General features: G+C 50.3%; 1 protein-coding gene across 2 annotated transcripts in view; it reads left to right on the top strand.

The window, feature by feature from the left end:
- Positions 1 to 22,356, top strand: part of LVRN (laeverin) — a 55,167-nt gene that overhangs the window by 16,124 nt on the left and 16,687 nt on the right. For both annotated transcript variants that reach the window (XM_058677538.1, XM_004586352.3), the window contains exons 2-12: positions 1,276 to 1,418; positions 2,208 to 2,347; positions 5,095 to 5,221; positions 10,024 to 10,178; positions 11,046 to 11,159; positions 17,413 to 17,556; positions 17,705 to 17,770; positions 17,867 to 17,932; positions 18,267 to 18,433; positions 19,864 to 19,940; positions 21,074 to 21,213. In XM_058677538.1, coding sequence (XP_058533521.1) covers positions 1,276 to 1,418; positions 2,208 to 2,347; positions 5,095 to 5,221; positions 10,024 to 10,178; positions 11,046 to 11,159; positions 17,413 to 17,556; positions 17,705 to 17,770; positions 17,867 to 17,932; positions 18,267 to 18,433; positions 19,864 to 19,940; positions 21,074 to 21,213 — 1,339 coding nt within the window. The remainder of the gene's footprint in view (positions 1 to 1,275; positions 1,419 to 2,207; positions 2,348 to 5,094; positions 5,222 to 10,023; positions 10,179 to 11,045; positions 11,160 to 17,412; positions 17,557 to 17,704; positions 17,771 to 17,866; positions 17,933 to 18,266; positions 18,434 to 19,863; positions 19,941 to 21,073; positions 21,214 to 22,356) is intronic.

Here is a 22,356-nt window from a genome sequence, read left to right as displayed (position 1 = left end):
TCCCCCAGAAACCTCAGCTGGGGTGACCCCAGACCTGACTCTTCCATGTGCCAGCCAGTTCGGGGCTCGATTCAGTCTGTCACCTGCATCAGCCTACACACATGCTAGAGATTGTAGTTACCTGGTCAGTTCTGTCCTCAGCCCCATGTCCTATGCAAACCAACAGGTGCTGCAGCCCAGCCCAACCCAGCATGCCACAGAGCTGGTGCTTGTGCACACCAGTGGGAACTACAACCTAGTTTGGGTGACCCTAATAACTCCCACCAGGCATGCTTCCAGCTCCAGTTCCTGTGCTTGCCAGTGTGTGCAGCAGACTGGTCTGGTCTGGTCTGCGGACCAGGAGTGAGTTTTGAATGTAGTGCCTGTCCTTAAGCTCTTCCTGAGGCCCTGCAGCTCTGTGTGCTAGTGAAAGCCTTGTCCTGGCGGAGAATGGGTTTCGGAAGGGGACAGATGATTCTTGAAATAGCTTTGTTGAAATCACATCTTATTTACCCAGGAACTGGGCCTGCAGCCAGGATAGAGCATCAGGGTCGTGAAGCCCCAGGACAGTCATTGAAAAGGAGGTTGACATCCACAGTTAACGTGGGGCCCAGCGAGGGTGACCATGAGCATGCAGCTTTACTCTGAGGAGGGAGATGTGGGCTGCAGCTCGGGCTGTGCTGGCAGAGGCTGAGCCCGCCGTCGGGCGTCGCACCCCTGCCCCCTCCCTACCAGTCTGCAGGGCACTGTGGGCTAAAGCTGCTAGCTGTCTCCTCCGTGCAGCTGAATGAGCAGCAGCAGCCCACGGATCTGCCCAGGAAGCATGAAAGGTGCTTGCTTCTGCTGTCAAGCGTTGGGGTGACTCACCCCTGTTTCCAAAGTAAGAGTTCCTATAGACTTCAGCGGGAAGAAGAGGGGACCTGTGGGAGACAGGGAGGACACAGGCCGAGTTCACCCAATGTGTGTTCTGGGGAAGCATGGACTTTTGCACAGAGGGACCCTAGGTCAGGGAGGGCCACATCCCCCTAGCCTGACCCGGCCACTGTGGCTGCTTATTTGTTGTTTTGTTTGTGAAAGGTTTGAAAACTTTATGACGTAATGAAACAAATATTGTCTTATGTGTTTTGGGTCTTAGGGGGACAGGACACCAAGTATGGTTGAAATTGGGGTGTGCGCATCCGGACTGCCCCGGTGCCCCAGGCTGGGTTACAAGCTCCGGCCTCCCATAGTTGCTCTGACCAGAGAGGAAAACAAATACTCCCTCGCCACACCTCTGACCCTGCAAACGTGTTTCAGGGCCCTGATCGCCTCGCAGATGGAGCCTACGTTCGCCCGGAGTGTCTTCCCTTGTTTTGACGAGCCAGCTCTAAAGGCCACCTTCCGCATCACAGTGGTCCACCATCCGGCTTATGTGGCACTCTCCAACATGCCAGTGCTGGGTGAGTAGTCCTCTATGTACTGGCTCTGCCTGTGTTGCCCCTGTGGGCAGTCCCTCAGGGCATTCTGAGGGCTCTGCCGGCCACAGTCACACCGGGAAGACCCTGGGCACTGTCCCGCTCCTGGACTGGCTGCCATGCTTAGACCTCCCACTGTTCTGTGGCTCCCCTTGCCCTGGCATTGCATCACCCCTGAGCTTCTGCCCTTGACTGTCGATGGTAGCAGGCGGGTGGCCTGGGACACAGTCTGGCACAAAGATGAGTTTTGTTTGGCTCATGTACTTTTTTAAAAACTCTGAGTTCATTTCCATCAACCAACAATGTAGAGATTCCACAGGAGGGTCTGTATCACCCGCAAGTCTTAGGACTAATGTTGGACCTGCCGGGCTTGAGGCGGCTGAGGCCACACCTGTGCCCGCACTGCCGCAGCTCCATGGTTCTCCCTGAGTGGCACCAGCCTGGCCCCGTGGGTCTTAAGGTCTGCAGTGTCACTTCAGAGGCCTAACTGGCTTCCCTGGAGACCTCGCTGTTCGAACCTTGGGAGAAACGTGTAATGTCAGGGAACAGTTGGAATGAGAGAGAGAGAGTGGTGGGGACCAAACTGAAACACTCGCTCTGCGATGTGGCCTTCAGTCAGGCCTATGTCACTCAAGGTGCACTCTGGGACCCAGCATGCTGTCCCCGAATCTTCCTCAGGTCTGTGGGGGGCCTTTGGGTGAGGACTGGCTTGAGAAATGACCTGCAGAAGAGACATTTCAGTTCACAATGGTCTGACTCAAACAATTCCTGTAGGTCAGTCGGAAAGGGAAGACGTGAACGGCACCAAGTGGACGGTCACAACCTTCCACACCACGCCCAGCATGCCCACCTATGTGGTCGCCGTTGCCATCTGTGACTTTAACTCTGTCAGCCAGACCGAGCGGGGGAAGGAGGTAAGTGAGGGTATGGCTTTGGAGAAGGGGCTTTCCCCACCGAGGGGCCTCACCTGTGTCCCCAGCGTTCTCTCTCCTATGTCCTTCGAAAGCTTTGGGGTGTTCTTGCTGAAGGGGACAGGAAGATTTCTGCTGCACTCTAAGGGGACTTCCGAAAGGCCACCCTTCCTACCCGCTCCTCCAGGCCACTGTCGAGCCCTGTGAACCTGCCCTCAGCCCCCTTCCCACCCCAGGAGGCTCAGGTTTGGGGGATCCCTCAGCCTCAGCTTTGGAGTCCGGATGGCCCTGGGCCTGGCAGTAGAAGCACACAGCAGGAGGCTGCGCAGTGGTCCATGTCATCCTGCCCTGGGGCAGGGCTGCCGTGGCCTGTGGGGTCTTCCTAGAGGACCTCCAGCTGCCCTGCAAGTAGAAGAAACAGCGTGCCTACAGAAGTGCACACCCGCCAGAAAGCTCCAATGCCAGCTGGGCTTGCCAGTGCAGGCCTGTGTTGGGCCGCCAGTCAGCCCTGCAGTTTGAACGAGTTCACTGATTTCTCTAGAGGGAAACCAAAGTGCAGGCTGGCTGCAGGATCCGGCCAGGCCCCAAAGTGCTCATGTGCTGAGAGACGCAGACCTGGAGAAGCTGGAGCTTGGTCCACGTGTAGCTAAGGAGGCATGTGGTAAACAGACCAGGGTAGTTGTAGAGAGGAGGGACCCGGGACAGAACCAGCACACCTGGGCTCTGGCAGGGATGGACGAGGGCCGACATCTCCACAGTGGCCCTTGTTGGCCTGGCTCCTTGCTGCCCTGCCAGGGGGCCACCCAGCCGCCCGTGAGCCTGAAATCCTGTGACTGACTTCACCCCGGCTGCCGGAGTGGTCCTCTATGGGAGGAGCCTGGCAAATGGAAATTCATGTACCAAAGTGTGCCTGTCTCCTCTGGGGGAGTGTGGCCTGTGGAGAGCAGGCTGCCTGAATGGTCTCAGAAGTCAGAACCTGGGGGGCAGGCAGGGTGGCTGGGAGGAGGGGGTGGAGAGGTGGGGCCAATGCCAGGCTCCTCCTGCCCAGGGTGAGGAACCCCTGCAGCGGAGGGAGGCTGAGGGCATTGACAAGTCCTGGCATGAGCCCCAGAAACAGGTGATTGCACTCTGTGAAGGAGGGGCATTCCTGAACCCTTGTGGAATTCAAAATCATGTAATTCAAGACACGTTTTCAGGGCGTGTATTCTTAGAGTGCACAGATCTAAGATTCCTTTCCTCAGGTTTTCCCCAGGGTTTCCCGGAAGAGCTCTTGTTGTAATATTGATTTGTTTTCATCCATTTGAAAGAAAGAGTTTCAGAGACAGAAGGAGGGAAAGAAGAGGAGGAGGAGGAGGAGGAGGAGAGAGAGAGAGAGAGATCCTTCAAATGCTTGCTCACTCCCCGAGTGCCCTCCCACAGCCAGGCTGGGCAAGGCTGAAGGCAGGAGCCTGGAATCTTATCTGAATCTCCCACATGGACTTGGGCACATGAGCAGGAAGTGGATTGGGCAGAGTGGCCAGGACTGAAGTCATACACTTGTATGTGGAGTGTGCTTCCCCCAAGTGGCAGCCTGCCCCACTGGCCTTGCCTGCCCGCCCGAGAGCTCCTTCTTAGTTAATGGCACAGCACTTGCATCAGGACCCATGTTTTGGTTCTGTCACCTCACACTCTCACTTCAAGGCTTTGGAGCCTCACCTATGCTTTTAGCATTAACACTGGCCACTCTGTCACAGATCACCTAGATGCTTTGTAGAGTATAAAATGCTTTTGTGTGATGATAATAATGGCTGTTAACCAGGAGCCTGTGAATCATACGGGTCGCCTTCCCAGTACCCTGTGAGAAGCACAGTTCCATACAGCTGACAGAGCGAGGCAGGCTCCTTTCTTCCTGTTGAACTGGAAAAAGGAACAGAATTAACCAAGAATTAACCAAGAATTGGCAACAGAATTAACTGAGTGTAATGCACTCACTGCATCAGCTTTAAAAATTTAAAACTTCACAATTTTAAACAAGGGGATTTGACCTCATTTCAATGATTGGAAATACAGAGGGACTATTGTTGTCCTAATTATTAAACCACTTAAAAATGTTTGTGATTCCCATTTGCTGAATCTGTGCTATACTGCTTCTTTAGAGAGAGACAGAGTTCCAGCTTTGTGTTCACTCCCTAAAGGCCTGACCGCCAGGACTGGGGCAGGCTGAAACCAGGAGCTTGGAACATGGTCCAGCAATCCCGGGGGGCGTCTTCTCCTGCTTTCCCAGGAACTTTAGCAGTGAGATGGATCAGAAGCAGAAAGGTTGGGATGCAGACTGCCTACCTGATACAGTATGCTGGCTTTGCAAGTGGTGGAATAGCTTACTCTGCCACAGCACCAGCCCCATGCAGAAGCATCTGCCCCTCCTGAGGGCACAGTTGTGTTTCGGCTTGTTAGAACTGGGTCCTGAGAAAGGAAGCCAGAGTTCCAAGTGCATTTTCACACAGACTCTGCACTTTCCTGGGGACAGATGGTGGTGTGGACCATTCAGAGGATTACTTTACGATCCCAGCATTCTACCTGTGGTTGGTAGAACTTGAAATGGGAGCCTTCTGAGGACAGCCCCACTAGTATCTTCGTGTGTGGTCCTCCAGGTTCTCTCAGCATATGTTCCCATGTCAACATTTTACTGCGCAGCTGCTGTTGAAGCCGTGACGGCAGGCTGTCCAGAGCACCTTGCTCTTCCTAACCACGCCCACGCTGTTTGGGTTCAGGTACGCATCTGGGCGCGGAAGGAAGCCATCACAGATGGACACGCAGACTTCGCCTTGAACATCACCGGGCCCATCTTCTCTTTTCTGGAGGATTTGTTTAATATCAGTTATCCTCTTCCCAAAACAGGTGAGGTCTTCCCTCGCAGGGCAACTGGTCCCCTGTGGTGGGGACGGGAATGCTGGGTGGAGGTCTCAGGCTCAGCAGATGGGCTCACCAGTTGTGGCCATGTGGCTGCTGCATTGGAATTGGACTCCTGGCCGCTCACTGTTAGATCACGCATCATCCACGATACATGAAAAGTTTGTGGAAAGTGGAATTGAAAGGAAAATGTGTTTTAATGACCATGGTCATTTTTGTTTTGTTGTTTTGTTTTTATTTGACTTTAAAAATTTTTATTTTTGATGAAGTTTACATAATTGATTAGTGCAAAGGATTGAGGGTTAGAGAAAAGTAGGTGCGGTCATTGTTTCCAAATTTCCCATTTCTTCTTGTTTCTGTGGGAAGGGAGGAAATAAGAGGAGAGAGCATTCCCAGCTTCCCAACTGCCTCAGTACCTGGGGATGGGGAACAGCCACCCAATATCAACCCAGGGTCCTGGTGTGGTGCGTATGCCAAGGGTTTTGCCCAGGTGGTTTCGATAGTTCTGAAATGTTGTAGCTCTCATCAGTGAGGAAGCCTTTCCGATGCCCATTGCTGATATAGCCATTTGACCATATTTTTGCTGTCTCCTTTGGCTGGGGTAGTTGTCCAGTTCTGTTCTCCTTCCTTTGCTATGATTTGTCCTCTGCAGGCTCCAGTGGGCTGCTATATCCTCCCTGTGTATCTGGGCCTGCTGTCACTGCTAGGATTCTTCCAGTGAGGAGGATGAGTTTTTGCAGGAGGGCCTAAGGACCTGGGTTAGGCGACCCAGACCCCTCAGGACTCCCTACCTCTGGGACTCATGGATCCTGCACCTACCATGCAGGGGGGCCCAAGGATCCAGGCTGGGTGACCTAGGCCCCCCCTGGTCCCCTCCCCCAAGGCTCACAGACCTGGCATCCACTGCTCCCAGACTGGCATGGCTTGCTTCAGTCCAGCATCAACCAGCATGAACTGCAGCCTGGTTTTTCTAGTCTGCTCCCAGTTCCAGCTCTTGCTGGTGGGTTTTGCATCCTAGCCTGGCCCAGCCAGCCCCTAGTCCTGGCCCTAATGTGGACTGTGGTCTGCCCTCCAATCCCACACTCCGTCCTGGTTCTCAGGTCTGCCAGTGAATGCTGTGAATTGGTCTGGGCTGCTCTTTGCCTTGGTTCTTGCGCTCATCTGCAGGGACTGCGTCCTGACAGAGGAGTTCCCCAAGCTCCTCTGTCAGGTCTCCTCCTGGCAGCAGCTCTCGTGCACACCAGTAGGTCCTTGGCGCAGGTTGACCTTGTCCACCTCTTGTCCTGGCAGGAACAGTGTCCTTAGGCCACACCCATTCTAGTTGATACTCTTGGTAGTTACAGCCCAGCCATACCTGGCCCATGCCCAGACACAGCTCTCACGTGGTTTAGTGGGAGCTGAGACCTAGCCCAGCTTGCTCAGCACCCACCCTGGCTCTTACAAGCACCAGACTGGGTGCTGGAACCTGGCCCAGTCTGGTGCTTGCCAGACCCAGTCTACACCCATGCCGAGGGAGACTGCAACCATATCCAGCCCAGAACCCTGCCTCTTGTCTGGCTCTCACGTTCACCAGTGGGAACCCCAACCCAGCTGGGGTGTCTGCTTAGCTCCCCTACCAGGCCTGTTTCCAGTCACAGATCTTGAACATGCCAGTGGAGATTACATTTCCACAGGGGTGAACCCACGTACCCCTTGACAGATTCTGTCCCCAGGCCTGATTCTCTCACGTACTGGTTAGTGTCATGGGTCAGCCTAACATTTCCCATCCCCTGTTCTGAATCTCACTGGTGAGTACTGTAACCTAACCCCACCACGTAGTCCTAGCTTTAGTGTGTGCCAGTGAGTGGTGGTCAGTGGTGGTAGGTGCTAACTACCCCAGCTCAGGTCTCGCATGAGTGCTGGTGCTTCAAGTCTGCCCCTTAAAGGTCCTCCCATTTGCTCCTTAAAACAACTCAGTCTAAGCCCCCCCACTTACCTCAGTGGTCTTGTCTGTGGAAGTCCCTAGTAGTCATTGCTCACCTGGACATGAACCCTTGAGTCCCCACTCACCCCCAACTGTGTGATCCCCCAGACCCCTGTAAGCCCACACCCCCAAGTCCCCAGAGTACGCAGGCCCCATGTGAATCCAGGAACTCCCAGGCTACACGTCCCTGCTGGGGACTCAGTGTAGTCTTCCTTCCTGCAGACCCTGCCCTCCCTCCTGAGCTCCAGCCTCACTGCTGCTCGTACACACATGTGCGTGGTGCTGTGCCCTGCATCCCCTTAGTGGCTTGTGTGTCATTCCAGGTCCCTCTGGGAGCTGTGCTGTTCGTGTGTCTTTGAAGTATTCTTTAGTTGTCAGCCATTGGATTAGGATTTGGGTTTGCCTTGTGTGGAATTGGAATCGTGTGTGAATATCGTGGGTTACTTCAGAAGACACGAACATCCATCATCTCCCCTGTTTCTGCATAGAATGCCTTAAAGCTGTAGGAGCCACCTGCTCAGAAAGCGTGCACAGGTCCCTCTACACTGAACATCTGGACATCTCTTTCGTTCCTCTGAGATGGTCCCTGAAGACTCAGAACAGTGTGCTCTGCCTGGACTGGCAGGCAGAGGAGGAGATGAGCAGCACAGTTTTGAGAGCTCAGGTCTCCAGGGTGCCAGGAAGCCAGGGCCTCTGCAACTCCAGCTTTTCAGCAAAGGGAAGTGGGCCTGGAGGAACACCAGTCCTCTAGGAGTCAAGACAGCTAAAATTCAGCCCTGGATACTCAACTGTTGCTGTTGCCTCTGGGACTGGAGGCGCCGCAGATGACCCTTGTCTGGGCCAGGAGCATTTGGTTGTGGTTATTTTTTTTTAAAGATTTATTTATTTTATTACAAAGTCAGATATACAGAGAGGAGGAGAGACAGAGAGGAAGATCTTCTGTCCGATGATTCACTCCCCAAGTGAGCCGCAACGGCCGGTGCGCGCCGATCTGAAGCCGGGAACCAGGAACCCCTTCCAGGTCTCCCACGCGGGTGCAGGGTCCCAATGCATTGGGCCGTCCTCGACTGCCTTCCCAGGCCACAAGCAGGGAGCTGGATGGGAAGTGGAGCTGCCGGGATTAGAACCAGCGCCGATATGGGATCCCGGGGCGTTCAAGGCGAGGACTTTAGCCGCTAGGCCACGCCGCCGGGCCCTTGGTTGTGGTTATTAAGGAGAGGGAGATGGGAGTCTGGAGGAATCCCGGGACCCAGGTGCTTTGCAGCACACACTCCATCCTGTGGGCCAGTGCTGTCCTTACACACTGCTCATGGTTCTGCCTCATGTTCTCTGGCATTGAAGTCGTCCCCCATCCTTCCTGGCGCCTCATCCAGCATAGCCCTGTGCACTCCTGCAGATGGCTCAGCCAGAACTTCTTGTGATTGCTGGCAGACCAACAAAACAGAGACCCTTGTCCCTGGATCTTTGGGAGAAAGTGGATAAGTGATTCATAATTACTCTGACTCTGTGCTTGAGCCACTGATGGAACAAATGGAAAACAACAAATGCCTTCTCCAGCAGCATTTCCCACATACACAAGTCTGTTCCTCTACCAGAGAGATTTGGAAAGCTGTTTGCTTTATTTCCTCCTGAATATTCCTTTAGCTTACCCTCTGGTAACTTGCTCAGTGAATTCAAGGAACCCAAGGTAATGTGAATCATGTGGACAGTACTTTTTTTCCCCTCCAGTGCTGGAGTCATTTTAATTCATAGTTGAAAATCAGAAGTAAACTGAAGTATCGAATACCAAAAAGAGTTAGATCCTCCTTAGGTCAGTGTGAGTTTTGGAAGAGTGGTGAAACGCTTTTAGGAGTATAGGTAGGTATTTAAGACTCAGAAGTTGTGAAATGGCACATTGGACATGAACATGCTTGTAAGATTATGATCTCATAGAAGTGAAACATGCTATGGTGGTCATTGGAGGTCTTTCTGGAAATATCACACGCTGTGTGGTTCTAATGCTAGATCCTTCTGGAACCTTCTGTAAGAGGAAAGAGATTAATGGATGTCATGCGTGTGGGGACAATGCAGGAAGGTGAGCAGGTGGGGGTTGAGGGGCCATGCTGGGCGGAGGATGTGGGGACAAGGCAGGAGGTGAGCAGGTGGGATACTCTGCTTCCTTCCCCTCCCCTCTTCTTCCCTCCCTTCCCCTCCCATTTCCTTGCTTTCTCTCCAGTTTTCTGCCCTTCCCTTCCCTTCCCTTCCCTTCCCTTCCCTTCCCTTCCCCTTCCTCTTCCCCTTCCCTTCCCTCTCTCCTCTCCTCTCCCTCCCATGTCCTCCCCTTCCCTACCCTCTCTTCCTCTCCCCTCTCTTCCTCTCCCCTCCCCTTTCCTGCCCTGTTCTGACCTCCCCTCCCCTCCTTGTCAGCACTTGGTGTTGGCAGGGTCTGAGTTTGCCATCCTGACAGCATCAGCAGTGTTGTGCAGTTCTCTGAGGACTGATAACATTGGGAATCTTTGTCTGCCATTTCTGTACCTCTTTTGCCAAAGCATCGGTGCGGATCTCTGCCCATTTAGTGATGACATTGGTTGTTTCCTTGCTGTTGAGTGTATTTTGGATGCAGTTCCCTTCATGGAGGTATTTGATTCTTGTATTGCCTGCACGGTTTATTTCCTGGTGGCTGTCTTTGGTATTCATCTTTGAACAGTCTTCCTATCCCTTTGGTTATAAACGTTCCCTTTTGTTTTTCCTAGGTTTATGATTTAATTTTTGAGATAATTTATGTCCACAAACCCCATGTTGTTTTTAGAAGGATGATTTCATTTTTCCCCCATTTAAATCCACTTAGATTTAATTGCCTTGCCTGTTTTTGACAAGCATGCGATGGAAAACTGGGGCCTGATGATGTTTGATGAATCTCTGTTGTTGCTGCGGCCCAGTGACCAGCTGACAGAGAGAAAGGCTATGATCACCTACATCGTCTCCCATGAGATCGGACACCAGGCACGTGGTAAAATGTTCCTCCTTCTCTCTCAGGAAGGCAGCCGGCAGTGTCCTTCCCCAGAAAAGCAGAGCAGTGAGGAAAGGGAGGGTATGTGTGATCAGAGGCTGGTGGCCTAGAGGCCTCGTGGGAGGAGTGGTGGGCCAGGGTTGGGTTATGCCAAAGTGCACAGAACACACACAGCCACACTTCACCTGTCATGTGAAGTATCATTTCCTATTCTAGCCTGACTGCACTTTCACCTGTCACCCCAAGTGTCAACCGTGTGTTGTTTTGGAACCGTGTGTTGTTTTGGCCACCAACTATTAGGCCAGCACAATGGCTTTAAGAGCTTGATTAAATACCAGGGCACAAATTTATTTGTTTTAGAAGTTACTGCAATTTTCTTTCCTAATTCTGTTTATCAACCATTTGACACTTTTTCCACCTCTTAAGCTCAGCTAGAAGTAATTACAGCTGGACCATGTTATGGAACAAAGGATTGCTTGAGCAATTTCTGCACAGGCCAAGTCCAGCTGTGTTCTTAGAGCCTACGCGCTCCCAGCAGAGTCCCATTGTAGCGTATGTAGAATACGAGGAGCTGGAGCTGGCAGGTGCTCAGCAAAGGGGGAGACTGCTTGAGCTCATGCTTGAGCAGCACACTTCCAGTCACTGCACTTGAGACGGTTGTTTCAGAGGGATGTATTTGTAATGTCTCCACATGTTAAAGCAACAGGATGGTTTGCAGAGTCATTATCTTTTTCACATTTTATTATTGAAGGCAATGGAAGTCTAATTCTGTCTTTTGATTGTACATTTACTTAACATGCAATTGTAACACATCTAACTTAAATTTAAGAGCGCTGTCTTTTCTCTCCCATCTTTGAAAGTGGTTTGGAAACTTGGTTACCATGGACTGGTGGAACAATCTCTGGCTCAGTGAGGGCTTTGCATCTTATTTGGAACTTGGAGTGATTAACTACCTCAATCCCAAACTCCCAAGAGTAAGTATATGTGCTATATTTACTTAATGTTTTTTGCTTATATAAAAGTAATGTGTATTTATTCATGGTTAAAATATGTAAAATTCAGAAAAAGTTAGGAAAACTGTGGGCACCCCAAGCACTTCAGAGACGGTGTATTTATTCTTTAATTTTTTTATTCCAGATCCCTTCCCTGTTGTCAATAGTTTTGAAAGTGGGAATTGCATAGAAATGTGTCTGTTTCATGCTCTGTTGTGAGCATTTCTGCAACTGCCCAAATTCTTTTTGAAAACAGGATTATGTGTTAGCTCCCCTGTTTCCTCACCCAGTATCCCCTGAGAAGGTGTTGGTGTATAATCTTGCCCTGTCAGTAGGTTTTGGGCTGCTTTTGCTGCTGCCTGGACTAAGCGGTACAGCAGAAACAATGATGGATAATGTGGTGCTTTCTGTGACTGAGGACTCTGGCTGGCATGTTTGCTGATTTGAGGAACGAGTAACATGCTGAAAAATGAAGCCCTGGATATGCAGATCTGGTTATTTCGACTATAGGCCATAACTGTGATATTTATTTAGAGTAATTAGGTAGTTAGATGTTTATGTTTAATGTTACTTTTTGGTGTACAGCTCAGTTCTTTGGCAGTGTGCGGGTCCTTCTGGGCTCACATCTCCTATTCCTGACTCCTCTCTGGTCCTTACAGCCATTCTTTCCCACTTCTTCCTCTTGTCACCTGCCACTGGTCCTGGAGCTGGGTGTGTGACCTCCTCTCCTGTCCCTGCCCTCACCCACGAGCGAGCTTGGTACTATTTGAAATGTTGGTCCCCTGTGGTTAGAGCTTCTTTACAGAGGAACTTGCCATTTTAAGGCAGGTTTGGGCCAGGTGTTTGGCCTGTGTTTAAGGTGCCCATTCACACGTGCATATACCAGGTTTAATGCCCTGACTCCAGTTTCCCGCTAAAGTAGTTGGATCTTTGCCATACACGTGGGAGGCATGGGTTGAGTTCCCTGTCACCGTCTTCAGCTCTAGCCAAGGACTGCTGCAGGTGTCTGGGGACGGAGTGGGCTCTCTCTCTCTCTGTATGTCTTTCCTATACTTTCAGTTATTCAAAGAATTAAGTTGAAAAATCAATATGTTAAATAAAAGTAAAGGAGATTGTGAGATTATGTCATTTTTGTTATTTTAGTTAGTTTTGTGGAAGATGAGTAAGGTAGATGCTTGTTTTTGTTGCTTGTGTGGCCAAAAAAAGAGAGAGAGAGAGAGAAAGGTCCTTCAGGGAGTCGCTAGAGCCTTAACTGGAGCAGAAGGCGCAGGTGCTGATGCTGTTCAGTTTGTGGATGAGGAGACCCAGGCAAAGAAGCATTGAGTACGGTGCACAAGGTCTCCCCCTGCCCAGGGGTCCCAGACATGACGCAGTCCCACCTGTGCTCTCCTGCCATGCTCTGCAGAGGGCCCTCTGGGGCACAGGGCTGTGTGTGTGTGGGCGGGGTCGCCTGCCCAGAGCCACAGGTGGCGCTTCTGTCAAGTCCCTGTGCCCACAAACTCGTGCACACCTCTGTTTCAGAGAACAGAAGCACTTGTGGTGTGTGCCCCCATAGAACTGTTTCTGAAAACGTTTGGTTGTCTCCCAGATTAACTGTGTTGGTAAGGAAAAAAGTTTCATCCTAAAAAACAATAGTATTTCCCCTTTTTTCTTAATTGAATAGACTACGTCATCAACATAAAATCTGATTTACCATATACTGAATCTAAAATGGGAATTATCAGTATCCAGCCTTTCTACATTTCTACTACTTTCAGGGCTAGGATGATAACAATGTCTTTTTGTCCTGTTGAGTTCTTTCTAGTTTCTCAGTTGCTAGTGGGACTGAATGTATTTAACCATAGGCAGGTGAGCTTCAGATCTCCAGACTTGGGGAAGTTGGCTTTGTTTGTTAAAAGCAAGGGGACTGGGCCCAGCATCGCGATAGCTTAGCGGCTAAAGTCCTCACCTCACACGTGCCAGAAACCCATATGGGCACCAATTCTAATCCCAGCTGCCCCGCTTCCCATCCAGCTTCCTGCTTGTGGCCTGGGAAAGCAGTTAAGGGCAGCCCAAAGCTTTGGGACCCTGCACCCATGTTGGAGACCTGGAAGAGGTTCCGGGCTCCTTGCTTCAGATCAGCTCAGCTCCAGCTGTTGCAGCCTCCTCTCTGTATATCTGACTGTCCAATAAAATAAATCTTAAAAAAAAAAAGCATGGGTACCAAGAAGTGGGGCTTCTGTGTAATCTAGTAAATTGCTTGAAATTCAGTAAAAAAAATTGTGTTTTCTGTTTCTTGGTCTAGTTTCAGCTGGAGGTGAGGAAGCCATGTGTCACGGCTCATGGAGTTAAGGGCCGAAGGCAGGTAGTTCTGACCTTGCTCACTGGCTCTCCTCCATCTCCCTCCTGTCTGCCCTCTGGAGGAGCAGGCTGGCCAGGGGCCCCATCATGATTCAGGCCTTCAGCAGTACTGCAGGTGGGCAGGGGCAAGCACTGGGAGACCTATGTGTTGCAGTACCTCACCATTGAAATGGCTGCACATGTACTTAGCGTCAAATTACTGGGCATGCACCTTGTGCTACTGGGACACTGACTGCCAAGCCAGCACTCGCTTGCTTACAGGGGTTGGTCTACTTGGCCTCATCCAGTGCCCAGGAAAACAGCCCAACAGCGGTTGGGACACAGCGGTTGGTTCCTTGTGGAACACACTCTGTCTGCCAGTCCTTGTGCTCTGAACTTCCCGCAGCAAGGACAGTGCTGCCCTCCCGGTTCCCTGTTTTCTAGGGGTGCATCAGTTGCAGAGGGAGGTGTGGTGACTATTGTGAGTCACCTGACTCCAAGAGGCTGACGGAGGGTTTAAACTGCAAAGCCTGTACCTGTTAAAATTTGTTTTCATTATATTTGAAAGGCAGAGACAAAGACAGACAGTAAGATCATTCTTCCGCTAGTTCATTCCCCAAAGGCCCTCAACAGTCAAAGCTGAGCCGGGCTGAACTGGGAGGCAGCTCTGTCCAGGTCTGCCATGCAGATGGCAGGTTTCCAAGAACTTGAGCCATTGCCAGCTGCCCGCTAGAGAGCACCTGTTGGCAGCAAGCTGGACTGGATGCAGACAAGCCAGGACTCGTACCCGGAGCTAGGTAAGGGCTGTGTTGTCTGAAGCGGTGCCTCGGCTGCTGGGCAGATTCCTGCCCCTGGAGCCCATGCCTTTAACCACTTTAACTCACAACAGGAAAGGAGGAGAGCAGGTTCTGAGAGACACAGGCCTTCTCTGGAATGTCCTTATCTGCAGGGACAGCAACAGTGGCTGTACGGTTTGATGCAGTGGCCAGATGTTTTCCTCTTACATTTGTAATGTGGGGTGAGGTGTCTGTTGTAGCAGTTAAGAGGACCATGTCCCACACTGGAACACCTGGGCTCCATGCCTCGCTCTGGCTCCCAGCTCCAGGTTCCTACCAGTGCCCACCCTGGGAGGCGGCATTGATGGCCCGCCCAAATGGGCTCCCGCCACTCCTGTGGGATACCTTGGATTGAGTTGTAGGTGTCTGAGGCATGAGCTGGTGGGTGGGAGCTCTCTCTCTTGCCCTCTGTCTCTTTCTGTGCTTATCACATAATCCTTTTTATTAAAAAAATTTAAAGTTAACGTACTTTTTATGTTATATTTTCTCTGGCAGGACTGAAACAGGCATCACTTTATCGGGGTCCCAGAGTTGAACTGCCTGAAATGTACGGAAAAAGAGGTGTTTGCTTTGTGTGATTAAAGTCATGCCAAGACTGAGGAAAACCTATACAGGCAGGCAGAGGCGTGGCAGTCCGTTCTCAAAGGGATATGTCTTGAACAGAGATAATGCTTTACATACAAAAGTGTTTGCTGACATGGGCCCTAACAGCAAGAAATCAGAGCAACTTGAACTTCTAACTAATAGCAGAACAATGATTAAGTCTGTGACTGCCCCTCAGCAAAACAAGAGGTGTTAGGTAGCTGGATATTCAGTTTTAATTGTGTGTTTTGTTTTTTTGCAAAGTCTGACCTGTACTTTGAAAGGAAGAAGTCTGATTTGAGTCGCCTGTGATAATCCTCATTGAGTTTCTCTTTTGATCTCATTTGTAGTGTGGCAGCCCTTACAGGCATAATCAAGAAAGCACAGCACTTTTTCCCCTTAAGATTTGTTTCTATTTAAAATCAGAGTTACAGACAGAGAGAGAAAGCAGGATGGAGGCGGAGAGAGAAAGAGAGCCTTCCATCTTCTGGTTCTCTCTCTAGGTTGCTGCAGTGGTCACGGCCGGGATAGTCCAAAGCCAGGAGCTTCATCCATGATTGCCATGTGGATGCAGCGTCCCAAACACTTGGCCATCTTCAGCTGCTTTTCTGAGGAGAAAAGCAGAGATCTGGGTTGAAAGTGGAGCAGCCAGGACACGAATTGGGGCCCATATCAGAGATGTCAGTGTAGCTGGCGCTGGCTTCACCCTGCATGCCGCAGCATCAGCCCTGAGGTCGCGCCATTTCTAATAGCTGTAATGAGTAAGTGGGGTAGAAAGTTTTCAGTGCTATGGGAATAAACAAGGTAGGAATGAAGTGTGCTCATCTCATGACTGTGGTGTTCACACTGGGACGTGAGATGATGGGTGGAGATATGACACGTGAGTCAGCAGTGAGCCCCTCAAGGCTCCTCAGCATGAAGCTACCAAAACCTGTGCCTAATGCAAGACCCACCCGCATGAACGGTTCCCTGCCATCCTGCTATGCTGCCAGCTAATTCTAGCAGGATCCACATCGAGTAGCTTGTGAGAAATGTAAGCTCCTACCGAAAGCAGCTGTCTTAGAACATGATGCTGACAAATCCCCAGAGGCTGGTTTGTGGGTTCCCGAAGTCAGCACAGGTCACCTGGCCCTGTCTGCCCAGCTGCTGCACTGCTCTGTGCTCTGGCGTGGGCAGCCCAGCCCCTCTCTGGCTGTTGGTGGGGTTTCCGTCAAGCAAAACACTGCCCCGCCCTGTGTCAGAGGGGAGGGAGGAGAGAGAGGCTTATCCTTAGAGAGACAGAGGGAGGCTCATCGTTGGAGAGGAGAGAAGGAGCTGGTCGTTTGGACAGCTCTGTGGTCCTCATTACAGTGTAATGAATTCCCTTCCCATAGTGCAGGCGCCATTGGCTGAGGTATCCCGTCTTTGAATTTATTCCCAGTTATAAAGGAAGTGGTTTGTGAGCTTGTGAATCTATAAATATGGCATGCTTTTGGTCTGTTCATGTCCTTGTGAGAGATTTATCAATGTTAAGGAGTCACTAATAAAATTATAAATAAAATTCTAGAGAATTCCAACCCCCTAGACTGGCTGTCTGATGGAGGCCTTGCCAGAGGCCAGGACCTTTCTAGGAGAAATGTCAGTGACTCTTGGAAAGCACACTAGTTTATATAAATGACTTTTTAAAAAATCAAACTAAGAAATACAAAATGAGGATTAGTGTGGTGGGTGAACTGCCTGTGATGCTAGGTCCTATATGGGCACCAGTTTGATTCCCAGCTGCTCCACTTTCAATCTCTCAAACCCAGGAAAGCAGGAGAAGCTGGGCCATGTGCTCGAGCCCCTGTGCCCATGTGGGAGCCCCAGAGCCCCTGGCTTTGGCTCTGGATTGGGCTAGTCCTGGCTGCTGCAGACATTTGGGGAGTGAACCAGCATATGGGAGATCTCTCTCCCTCTCTCTCTCCCTTTCTTCTCTTGGACTCTCTGCCTTCAGGTGGTGATTAAGGTATGAAATGAGCCAGAGAGTGTCCTACAGCTTTGTTGTTCCAGCAGTCCTGCCTTGTCCTGAATACTGCAGTTACGGATATTTGTTTGCTGTTCCCTCTGGCTACTTGAGCAGCAGGCTTTTTTTTTTTTTTTAAGATTTATTTGTTTTTATTGTAAAGTCAGAAATACAGAGAGGAGGAGAGACAGAGAGAAAGATCATCCGTCCAGTGAGTCACTCTCCAAGTGACCACATGGCCAGTGCTGCACCAATCCTAAGCCAGGAGCCAGGAACTTCCTGCAGGTCTCCCACGCAGGTACAGGGTCCCAAGGCTTTGGGCCGGCCTTGACTGCTTTCCCAGGCCACAGGCAGGGAACTGGAAGGGAAGCGGGGCTGCCGGAATTAGAACCGGCGCCCATATGGGATCCTGGCACGTTCAAGGCGAGGACTTCAGCCGCTAGCCACGGCGCCGGGCCCAGCAGCAGGCTTTAACGCTCTTCCAGGACCACTGACGCCTCCATGTTCTCCTTTGTAGAATGAGATATTTTTAGCCAACATTTTGCACATTATTCTCGGAGAAGATCACGCCTTGGTGACCAGAGCTGTGTCCTCGAGAGTGGGAAATTTCACAGACACGAGTGAAATCAATGAGCTCTTTGATCTGTTCACATACCACAAGGTAAAGACCATCAGGGTTCCCTCTGTCCTTGTGGGAAGTCACCTAGTGTAGATTCTGAGGATGGCAGTGTGCATTCAGCTGAAAACTGGGTGGAAAAAGCTGCAAGTGCGCCCAGGAGTTCTGATAACGGCTGCCTTTGTGTCCCTAGGGAGCGTCTCTGGCCAGGATGCTCCACAACTTCCTGGGTGAGCGTGTCTTTATCACAGCCCTCAAGGTGAGTTGGCAAAAAACAACAACAAAAGCTGTTGTCAGCTTGGCCACATCCATTGCTTTGACTTCCTTCGTAACCTTATCTTTTCTGTTTTTATAGTCCTATCTGGAGGCTTTTTCTTACTCGAATGCTGAGCAAGATGATTTGTGGAGACATTTCCAAATGGTAACTGTGCTGTCCTCTGTGTCTGCTGCCAGGGCAGGAGGCTGTGGCGAGCAGTGGTTCCTGGGGAGCCCTTCCCTAGGACATGGTGCCCCCTTTCTGGGAGGGCCGCCGCGGTTCCCAGGGCTCAGTGCCTTCAGTGAATGCAGTCATGGACTCTGGAGCTGTGTGTGGACACAGAGTTCACAACTCACTGCCATCTGCCCCAAGTGTCACCCACCAGGGAACACGGAGTAGGCCAGAAACAGAGCTTCTGTTAGGAGATGGCTGCTTTAACAGGTTTTGCTGCTAACCCTATCTGGTTTTGTGATTATTTGTTAAAAAAAAAAAACAACAGGCCATAGAGGACCAGAGTACAATTGTCTTGCCAATGACAGTGAAAAGCATAATGGACAGCTGGACACACCGGAGTGGATTTCCAGTTGTCACTTTAAATGTATCCACGGGCGTTGTGCGACAGGAGCCGTTTTATCTGGGAAAGGTTCAGACCCTTGTCACCCATAAGTAAGTGGTTCTGCCCTCCAGCTACCTCTCTCCTTCCTTGGGTGGGACTTGGTTGGAGGTGGTCAAGGAGCAGGACCCTTGCAGGGCACACACCCATTTACAAAGGGATCCCACAGGACCGTCCCCTTGGGCTAAGCGGGTAGCAGGGAAGCTGCTGATCCTGAGCTGGGCCCGAGGCCTTCAGTTGGGGTTCAAAGCAGTGCCGCTCCCCACTGCCTTGGGTTCCAGTTCATGAGCTTTGGCCCTCTAGCAGGAGTAGTAATCTTTTGGGGCTGTAAGACAGGCAGGAAGGCAGAGCCCTGTGTCCTTGGAGAGTTCTGTGAGGTGAGCATGGGGTCTGCATGCCTCTGTGTGTGTGTCTGTGAACATGTAGTGTGTGCATGTGTCTGTGCAAGCATGAGGGTGTGTGTGTGCCCATGTGGGTATGTGGGAGTGTATTTGAAGCCAAACCAGATTGGGTCGGACCCTGGTTCACATACTGACTTCACCATAATTCAACAAATTTGCTGAGTCTGAGTCGCCTTTCTAAGATTAATCTAGTAGCATGCATCCCAGGGAGTGCTGCGAAAGTGGAATGACATGTTCTTTCCTCACTTTCTCCTTCCATTTCTTCAATTATTAGATAATTTTCTGCCGTTCGTAGCATTTAAGGCAAAGCACAAATGAACAATAAATCTGCAAGTGACATTGCCAAAATTTACAATCAGTCCTCCTCTTTATGTAGAACCTTAGGGAGGGGAGAGAGGAGACTCCAAGTGTCCTTCTCCCTGTAACGCCCTGTGAAGTTGAGATGAAGCTGTGTCTTAGCTGTGCACGGGAACATGGACCCACACTTGACAGTCTCTGAGAACCCGGGCTTGCAGGAGTTTGTGCAAGACTGGAGGCACCGTGCAAGCTGCGGGTGGCGTGCCTCTTCCTGTGACTAATGTGCCGCTGTGGTCAGCTCTTTGCTCCAGGTTACGCGCACAATGTGGAGAGAGCATAGACATTCAATAAATACCAGTGTCCCGGCCAGCTCCTGTTGGATGCTTTCCTTGGGGGGGAGAAAGCTTAAGGCTGGAAAGTATTTTTGAAACCTTTGTGAAGCTGCTGCTCCAGAAATGACTTCCGTCCTGTGGGCTTGGATGAGCTCAGGCCCGTCTGCAGCCTCCTACTGAATGTAGTGGGACTAGTTGGGCGTAAACAGGCCTGGAAGATTTCAGTTAGAAGACAGTCGTGATGGCTATTGAGATGAAGCTGCTTACAATGCACCGAGAAGGAGGCTTGGGCGAGTAGCCCTGGTGACCCCGGCCCCAGCGGCATGTGACCCCGGGAGCAGGGCTGCGGTCAGGGGCCCCGAGCTCTCTGCTGTTCTGTCACCTCTTCAATGTTGACTTAGCATGCATGTTATGTGTGGAACTTAACGAAATGTTTTATTTTCTCCCAATAAGTGACACATGGATTATTCCTATTCTTTGGATAAAAAATGGAACTACACAATCTTTAGTCTGGCTAGATAAAAGCAGCAGTAAGTAACAAATTTTAAAAGCCATCTTCACATATATGCATATATAAAGGCAATGAATAAAAGGTTGAAATGTTTAGCTTTTGAAAAGTTGCTTCAGTTAAAACTAAAATGTGTCATTCTTGTTGAACATGAGGCTCTTAAGAAAAATTTAAAGCAAAAATACATTATATATGAAAATATGATATGGTAAGAGCTATACATTTTAGAATTCTTTTTAAATCTAAGATAAACTATACTATTGTAATAGTATAGGGGAAATCAAGGTGGGAAGGAGACTTGAAGAGGGGGAGGGGAAAACCCAGAGCTTACGAACTGTATCCTAAAATTAAAAATAGGTATAGAATTTAAAAAGATATATGCATATTTTAAAGATTGATTGATTTATTTGAAAAGTAAAGTGACCAGGAAGAAGGGAAGGAGGAAGGCAGGGAAGGAGGGACAGAGAGAAGGAAGAAGAGAGAGAGAGAGATCTTCCATCTGTTGCTTTATCCCCAAACCCAAACGCCTCTGCCGTGGGAGGAACGTGTCACAGCCAGCGGTGGGCCAGAGCACTGAGGCTGGCTCTGCTGCCTTTGCAGGGGCGTTCGCACAGAGCTGGCTCGCAAGTGGAACCAGCCCGAGTGAACTGGGGCCCATGTGGAGTCTGAGGCGCCTGCTTCACCCACTGCACTGTAACGGTGGCCCCAATTTGTTAAAATGTTTTGTTTATTTCTTTGAAGGAGGAGAGAGAGAGAGAGAGAGAGAGAGAGAGAGAGAGAGAGAAAGCTAGAGGAAGCTCGACTGCTGATTCTTACTCCCTAATGCCTGCAGTGGCTCAGGTTGGGCTTGAGTCAGGAATGCAAGCCTTGTTTCCAGAGCGAGTAGAGACTCAGTTCCGGAGCCCACTGCTGGCTCTCCAGACTGCCTTGGCAGGAAGCTGGAGTCGGGAGCCCCAAGAACTCTTCCCCATGAGATGTCCCCACAAGCGTTCTAACTACCGGGCCAACGACCTGCTCCTGCTCTAGAATTCTCATAATTGTTTTTCGTTTTCTTTTGCTTATTGTTTAGCATTAATCATTAACCATGTAGAGTATAAATGCTGAATCTCTTTTTTAAAATGTACAATTTAAAACTATTTCTACATCTCTTTGTAGAAGCGTTTCCTGAAATGCAAGTTACAGATTCTGACCATGACTGGGTGATTTTAAATTCTAACATGACTGGATATTACAGAGTTAATTATGATAACTTGGGTTGGAAGAAATTACAACAACAGCTTGAAACAGATCCCAAGGTAAGGTTTGATCTTGGTCAGTGGACATTTTTCAGAGCAGGCTCTGGACGCTGGGGGCCAGCCTGCCTGCTGGGGTGAGCCTCCCCGTGCCCCCGACCTCGGAGAGCTGCTTGGGAGGGGAGGATTTGGGCTGCCAGCACTGTGCTGCTTCATGCCAGTCTTCCTGTCCCCAGTCTTAACGTTCCAGGTAAGAATCAGAAGAGATTTCCCTATTAATTATGAGTTTTGTTTTTCTTGGGCAAATTGCTTAAATGTGCTGCTTCCATTTATCCCATGTATCCACTTTAAATGGAAATATAATCATATATTCTATTTTATGCGGGCCCTTTGTATATGCTTAAGGCATCTTAAGCTCCTCCTCAGGTCACTCAGACCCTGCAATGAAACTTCTCGTGCAGTTTGGTCTTGTGAAGTCTTGTAGGCCAGATCACCTGTGTTGTGTGCAGTCTGTGTGGTCAGTGATGTCTTCAAAAACCTACTGACATTTTTCTTTTTTTTTAAAGATTTATTTATTTTTATTACAAAGTCAGATATACAGAGAGGAGGAGAGACAGAGAGGAAGATTCTCTGTCCAATAAGTGACCACAATGGCTGGAGCTGTGCCAATCCAAAGTCCGGAGCCAGGAACCTCTTCCGAGTCTCCCACACAGGAGGCTGCCGGGATTAGAACTGGTGCCCATATGGGATCCTGGCGCGTTCAAGGCAAGGGCTTTAGCCACTAGGCCACGACGCTGGGCCCAACCTACTGACATTTTGAACAGAACACCTCCTGGGCCACTTGCCGTGCTGCCTTCCCTCCAGGCGCTTTCAGAGTGGCTGAGTACTTACTAGTTGCTAAGTGCACTCTGAGCCATGCCATCATGTTAGTGATTTATTGAGGCCACTTGTAAGACTCACTTTTTGAGAAGTGCAGGTAAATTATTTCTGTAGCACAATAGGTGAGCATATAGAGCATGGTTACCAGTAATGGCGATGTGGAAAATGTGGGTTGATTGCTGCCAAGAGGAATGCAGGGGCCACCAAGGGGACAGTGAGGATTGGCTGGCTGGATCCTGGAAGGCAGCTGGCGGAGCGAGGATTCGGAGGCAGGTCTTGCACACTGCTGGCTCCGTGAAGGGCCGACATGAGCTGCCTCGTGCCTGG

This window comes from Ochotona princeps, chromosome 19 (assembly GCF_030435755.1).
Source record: "Ochotona princeps isolate mOchPri1 chromosome 19, mOchPri1.hap1, whole genome shotgun sequence".
NCBI lineage: Eukaryota > Metazoa > Chordata > Mammalia > Lagomorpha > Ochotonidae > Ochotona > Ochotona princeps.
Note: the sequence above shows the minus strand (reverse complement) of the source record. Positions and strands in the feature narration are given on the sequence as shown.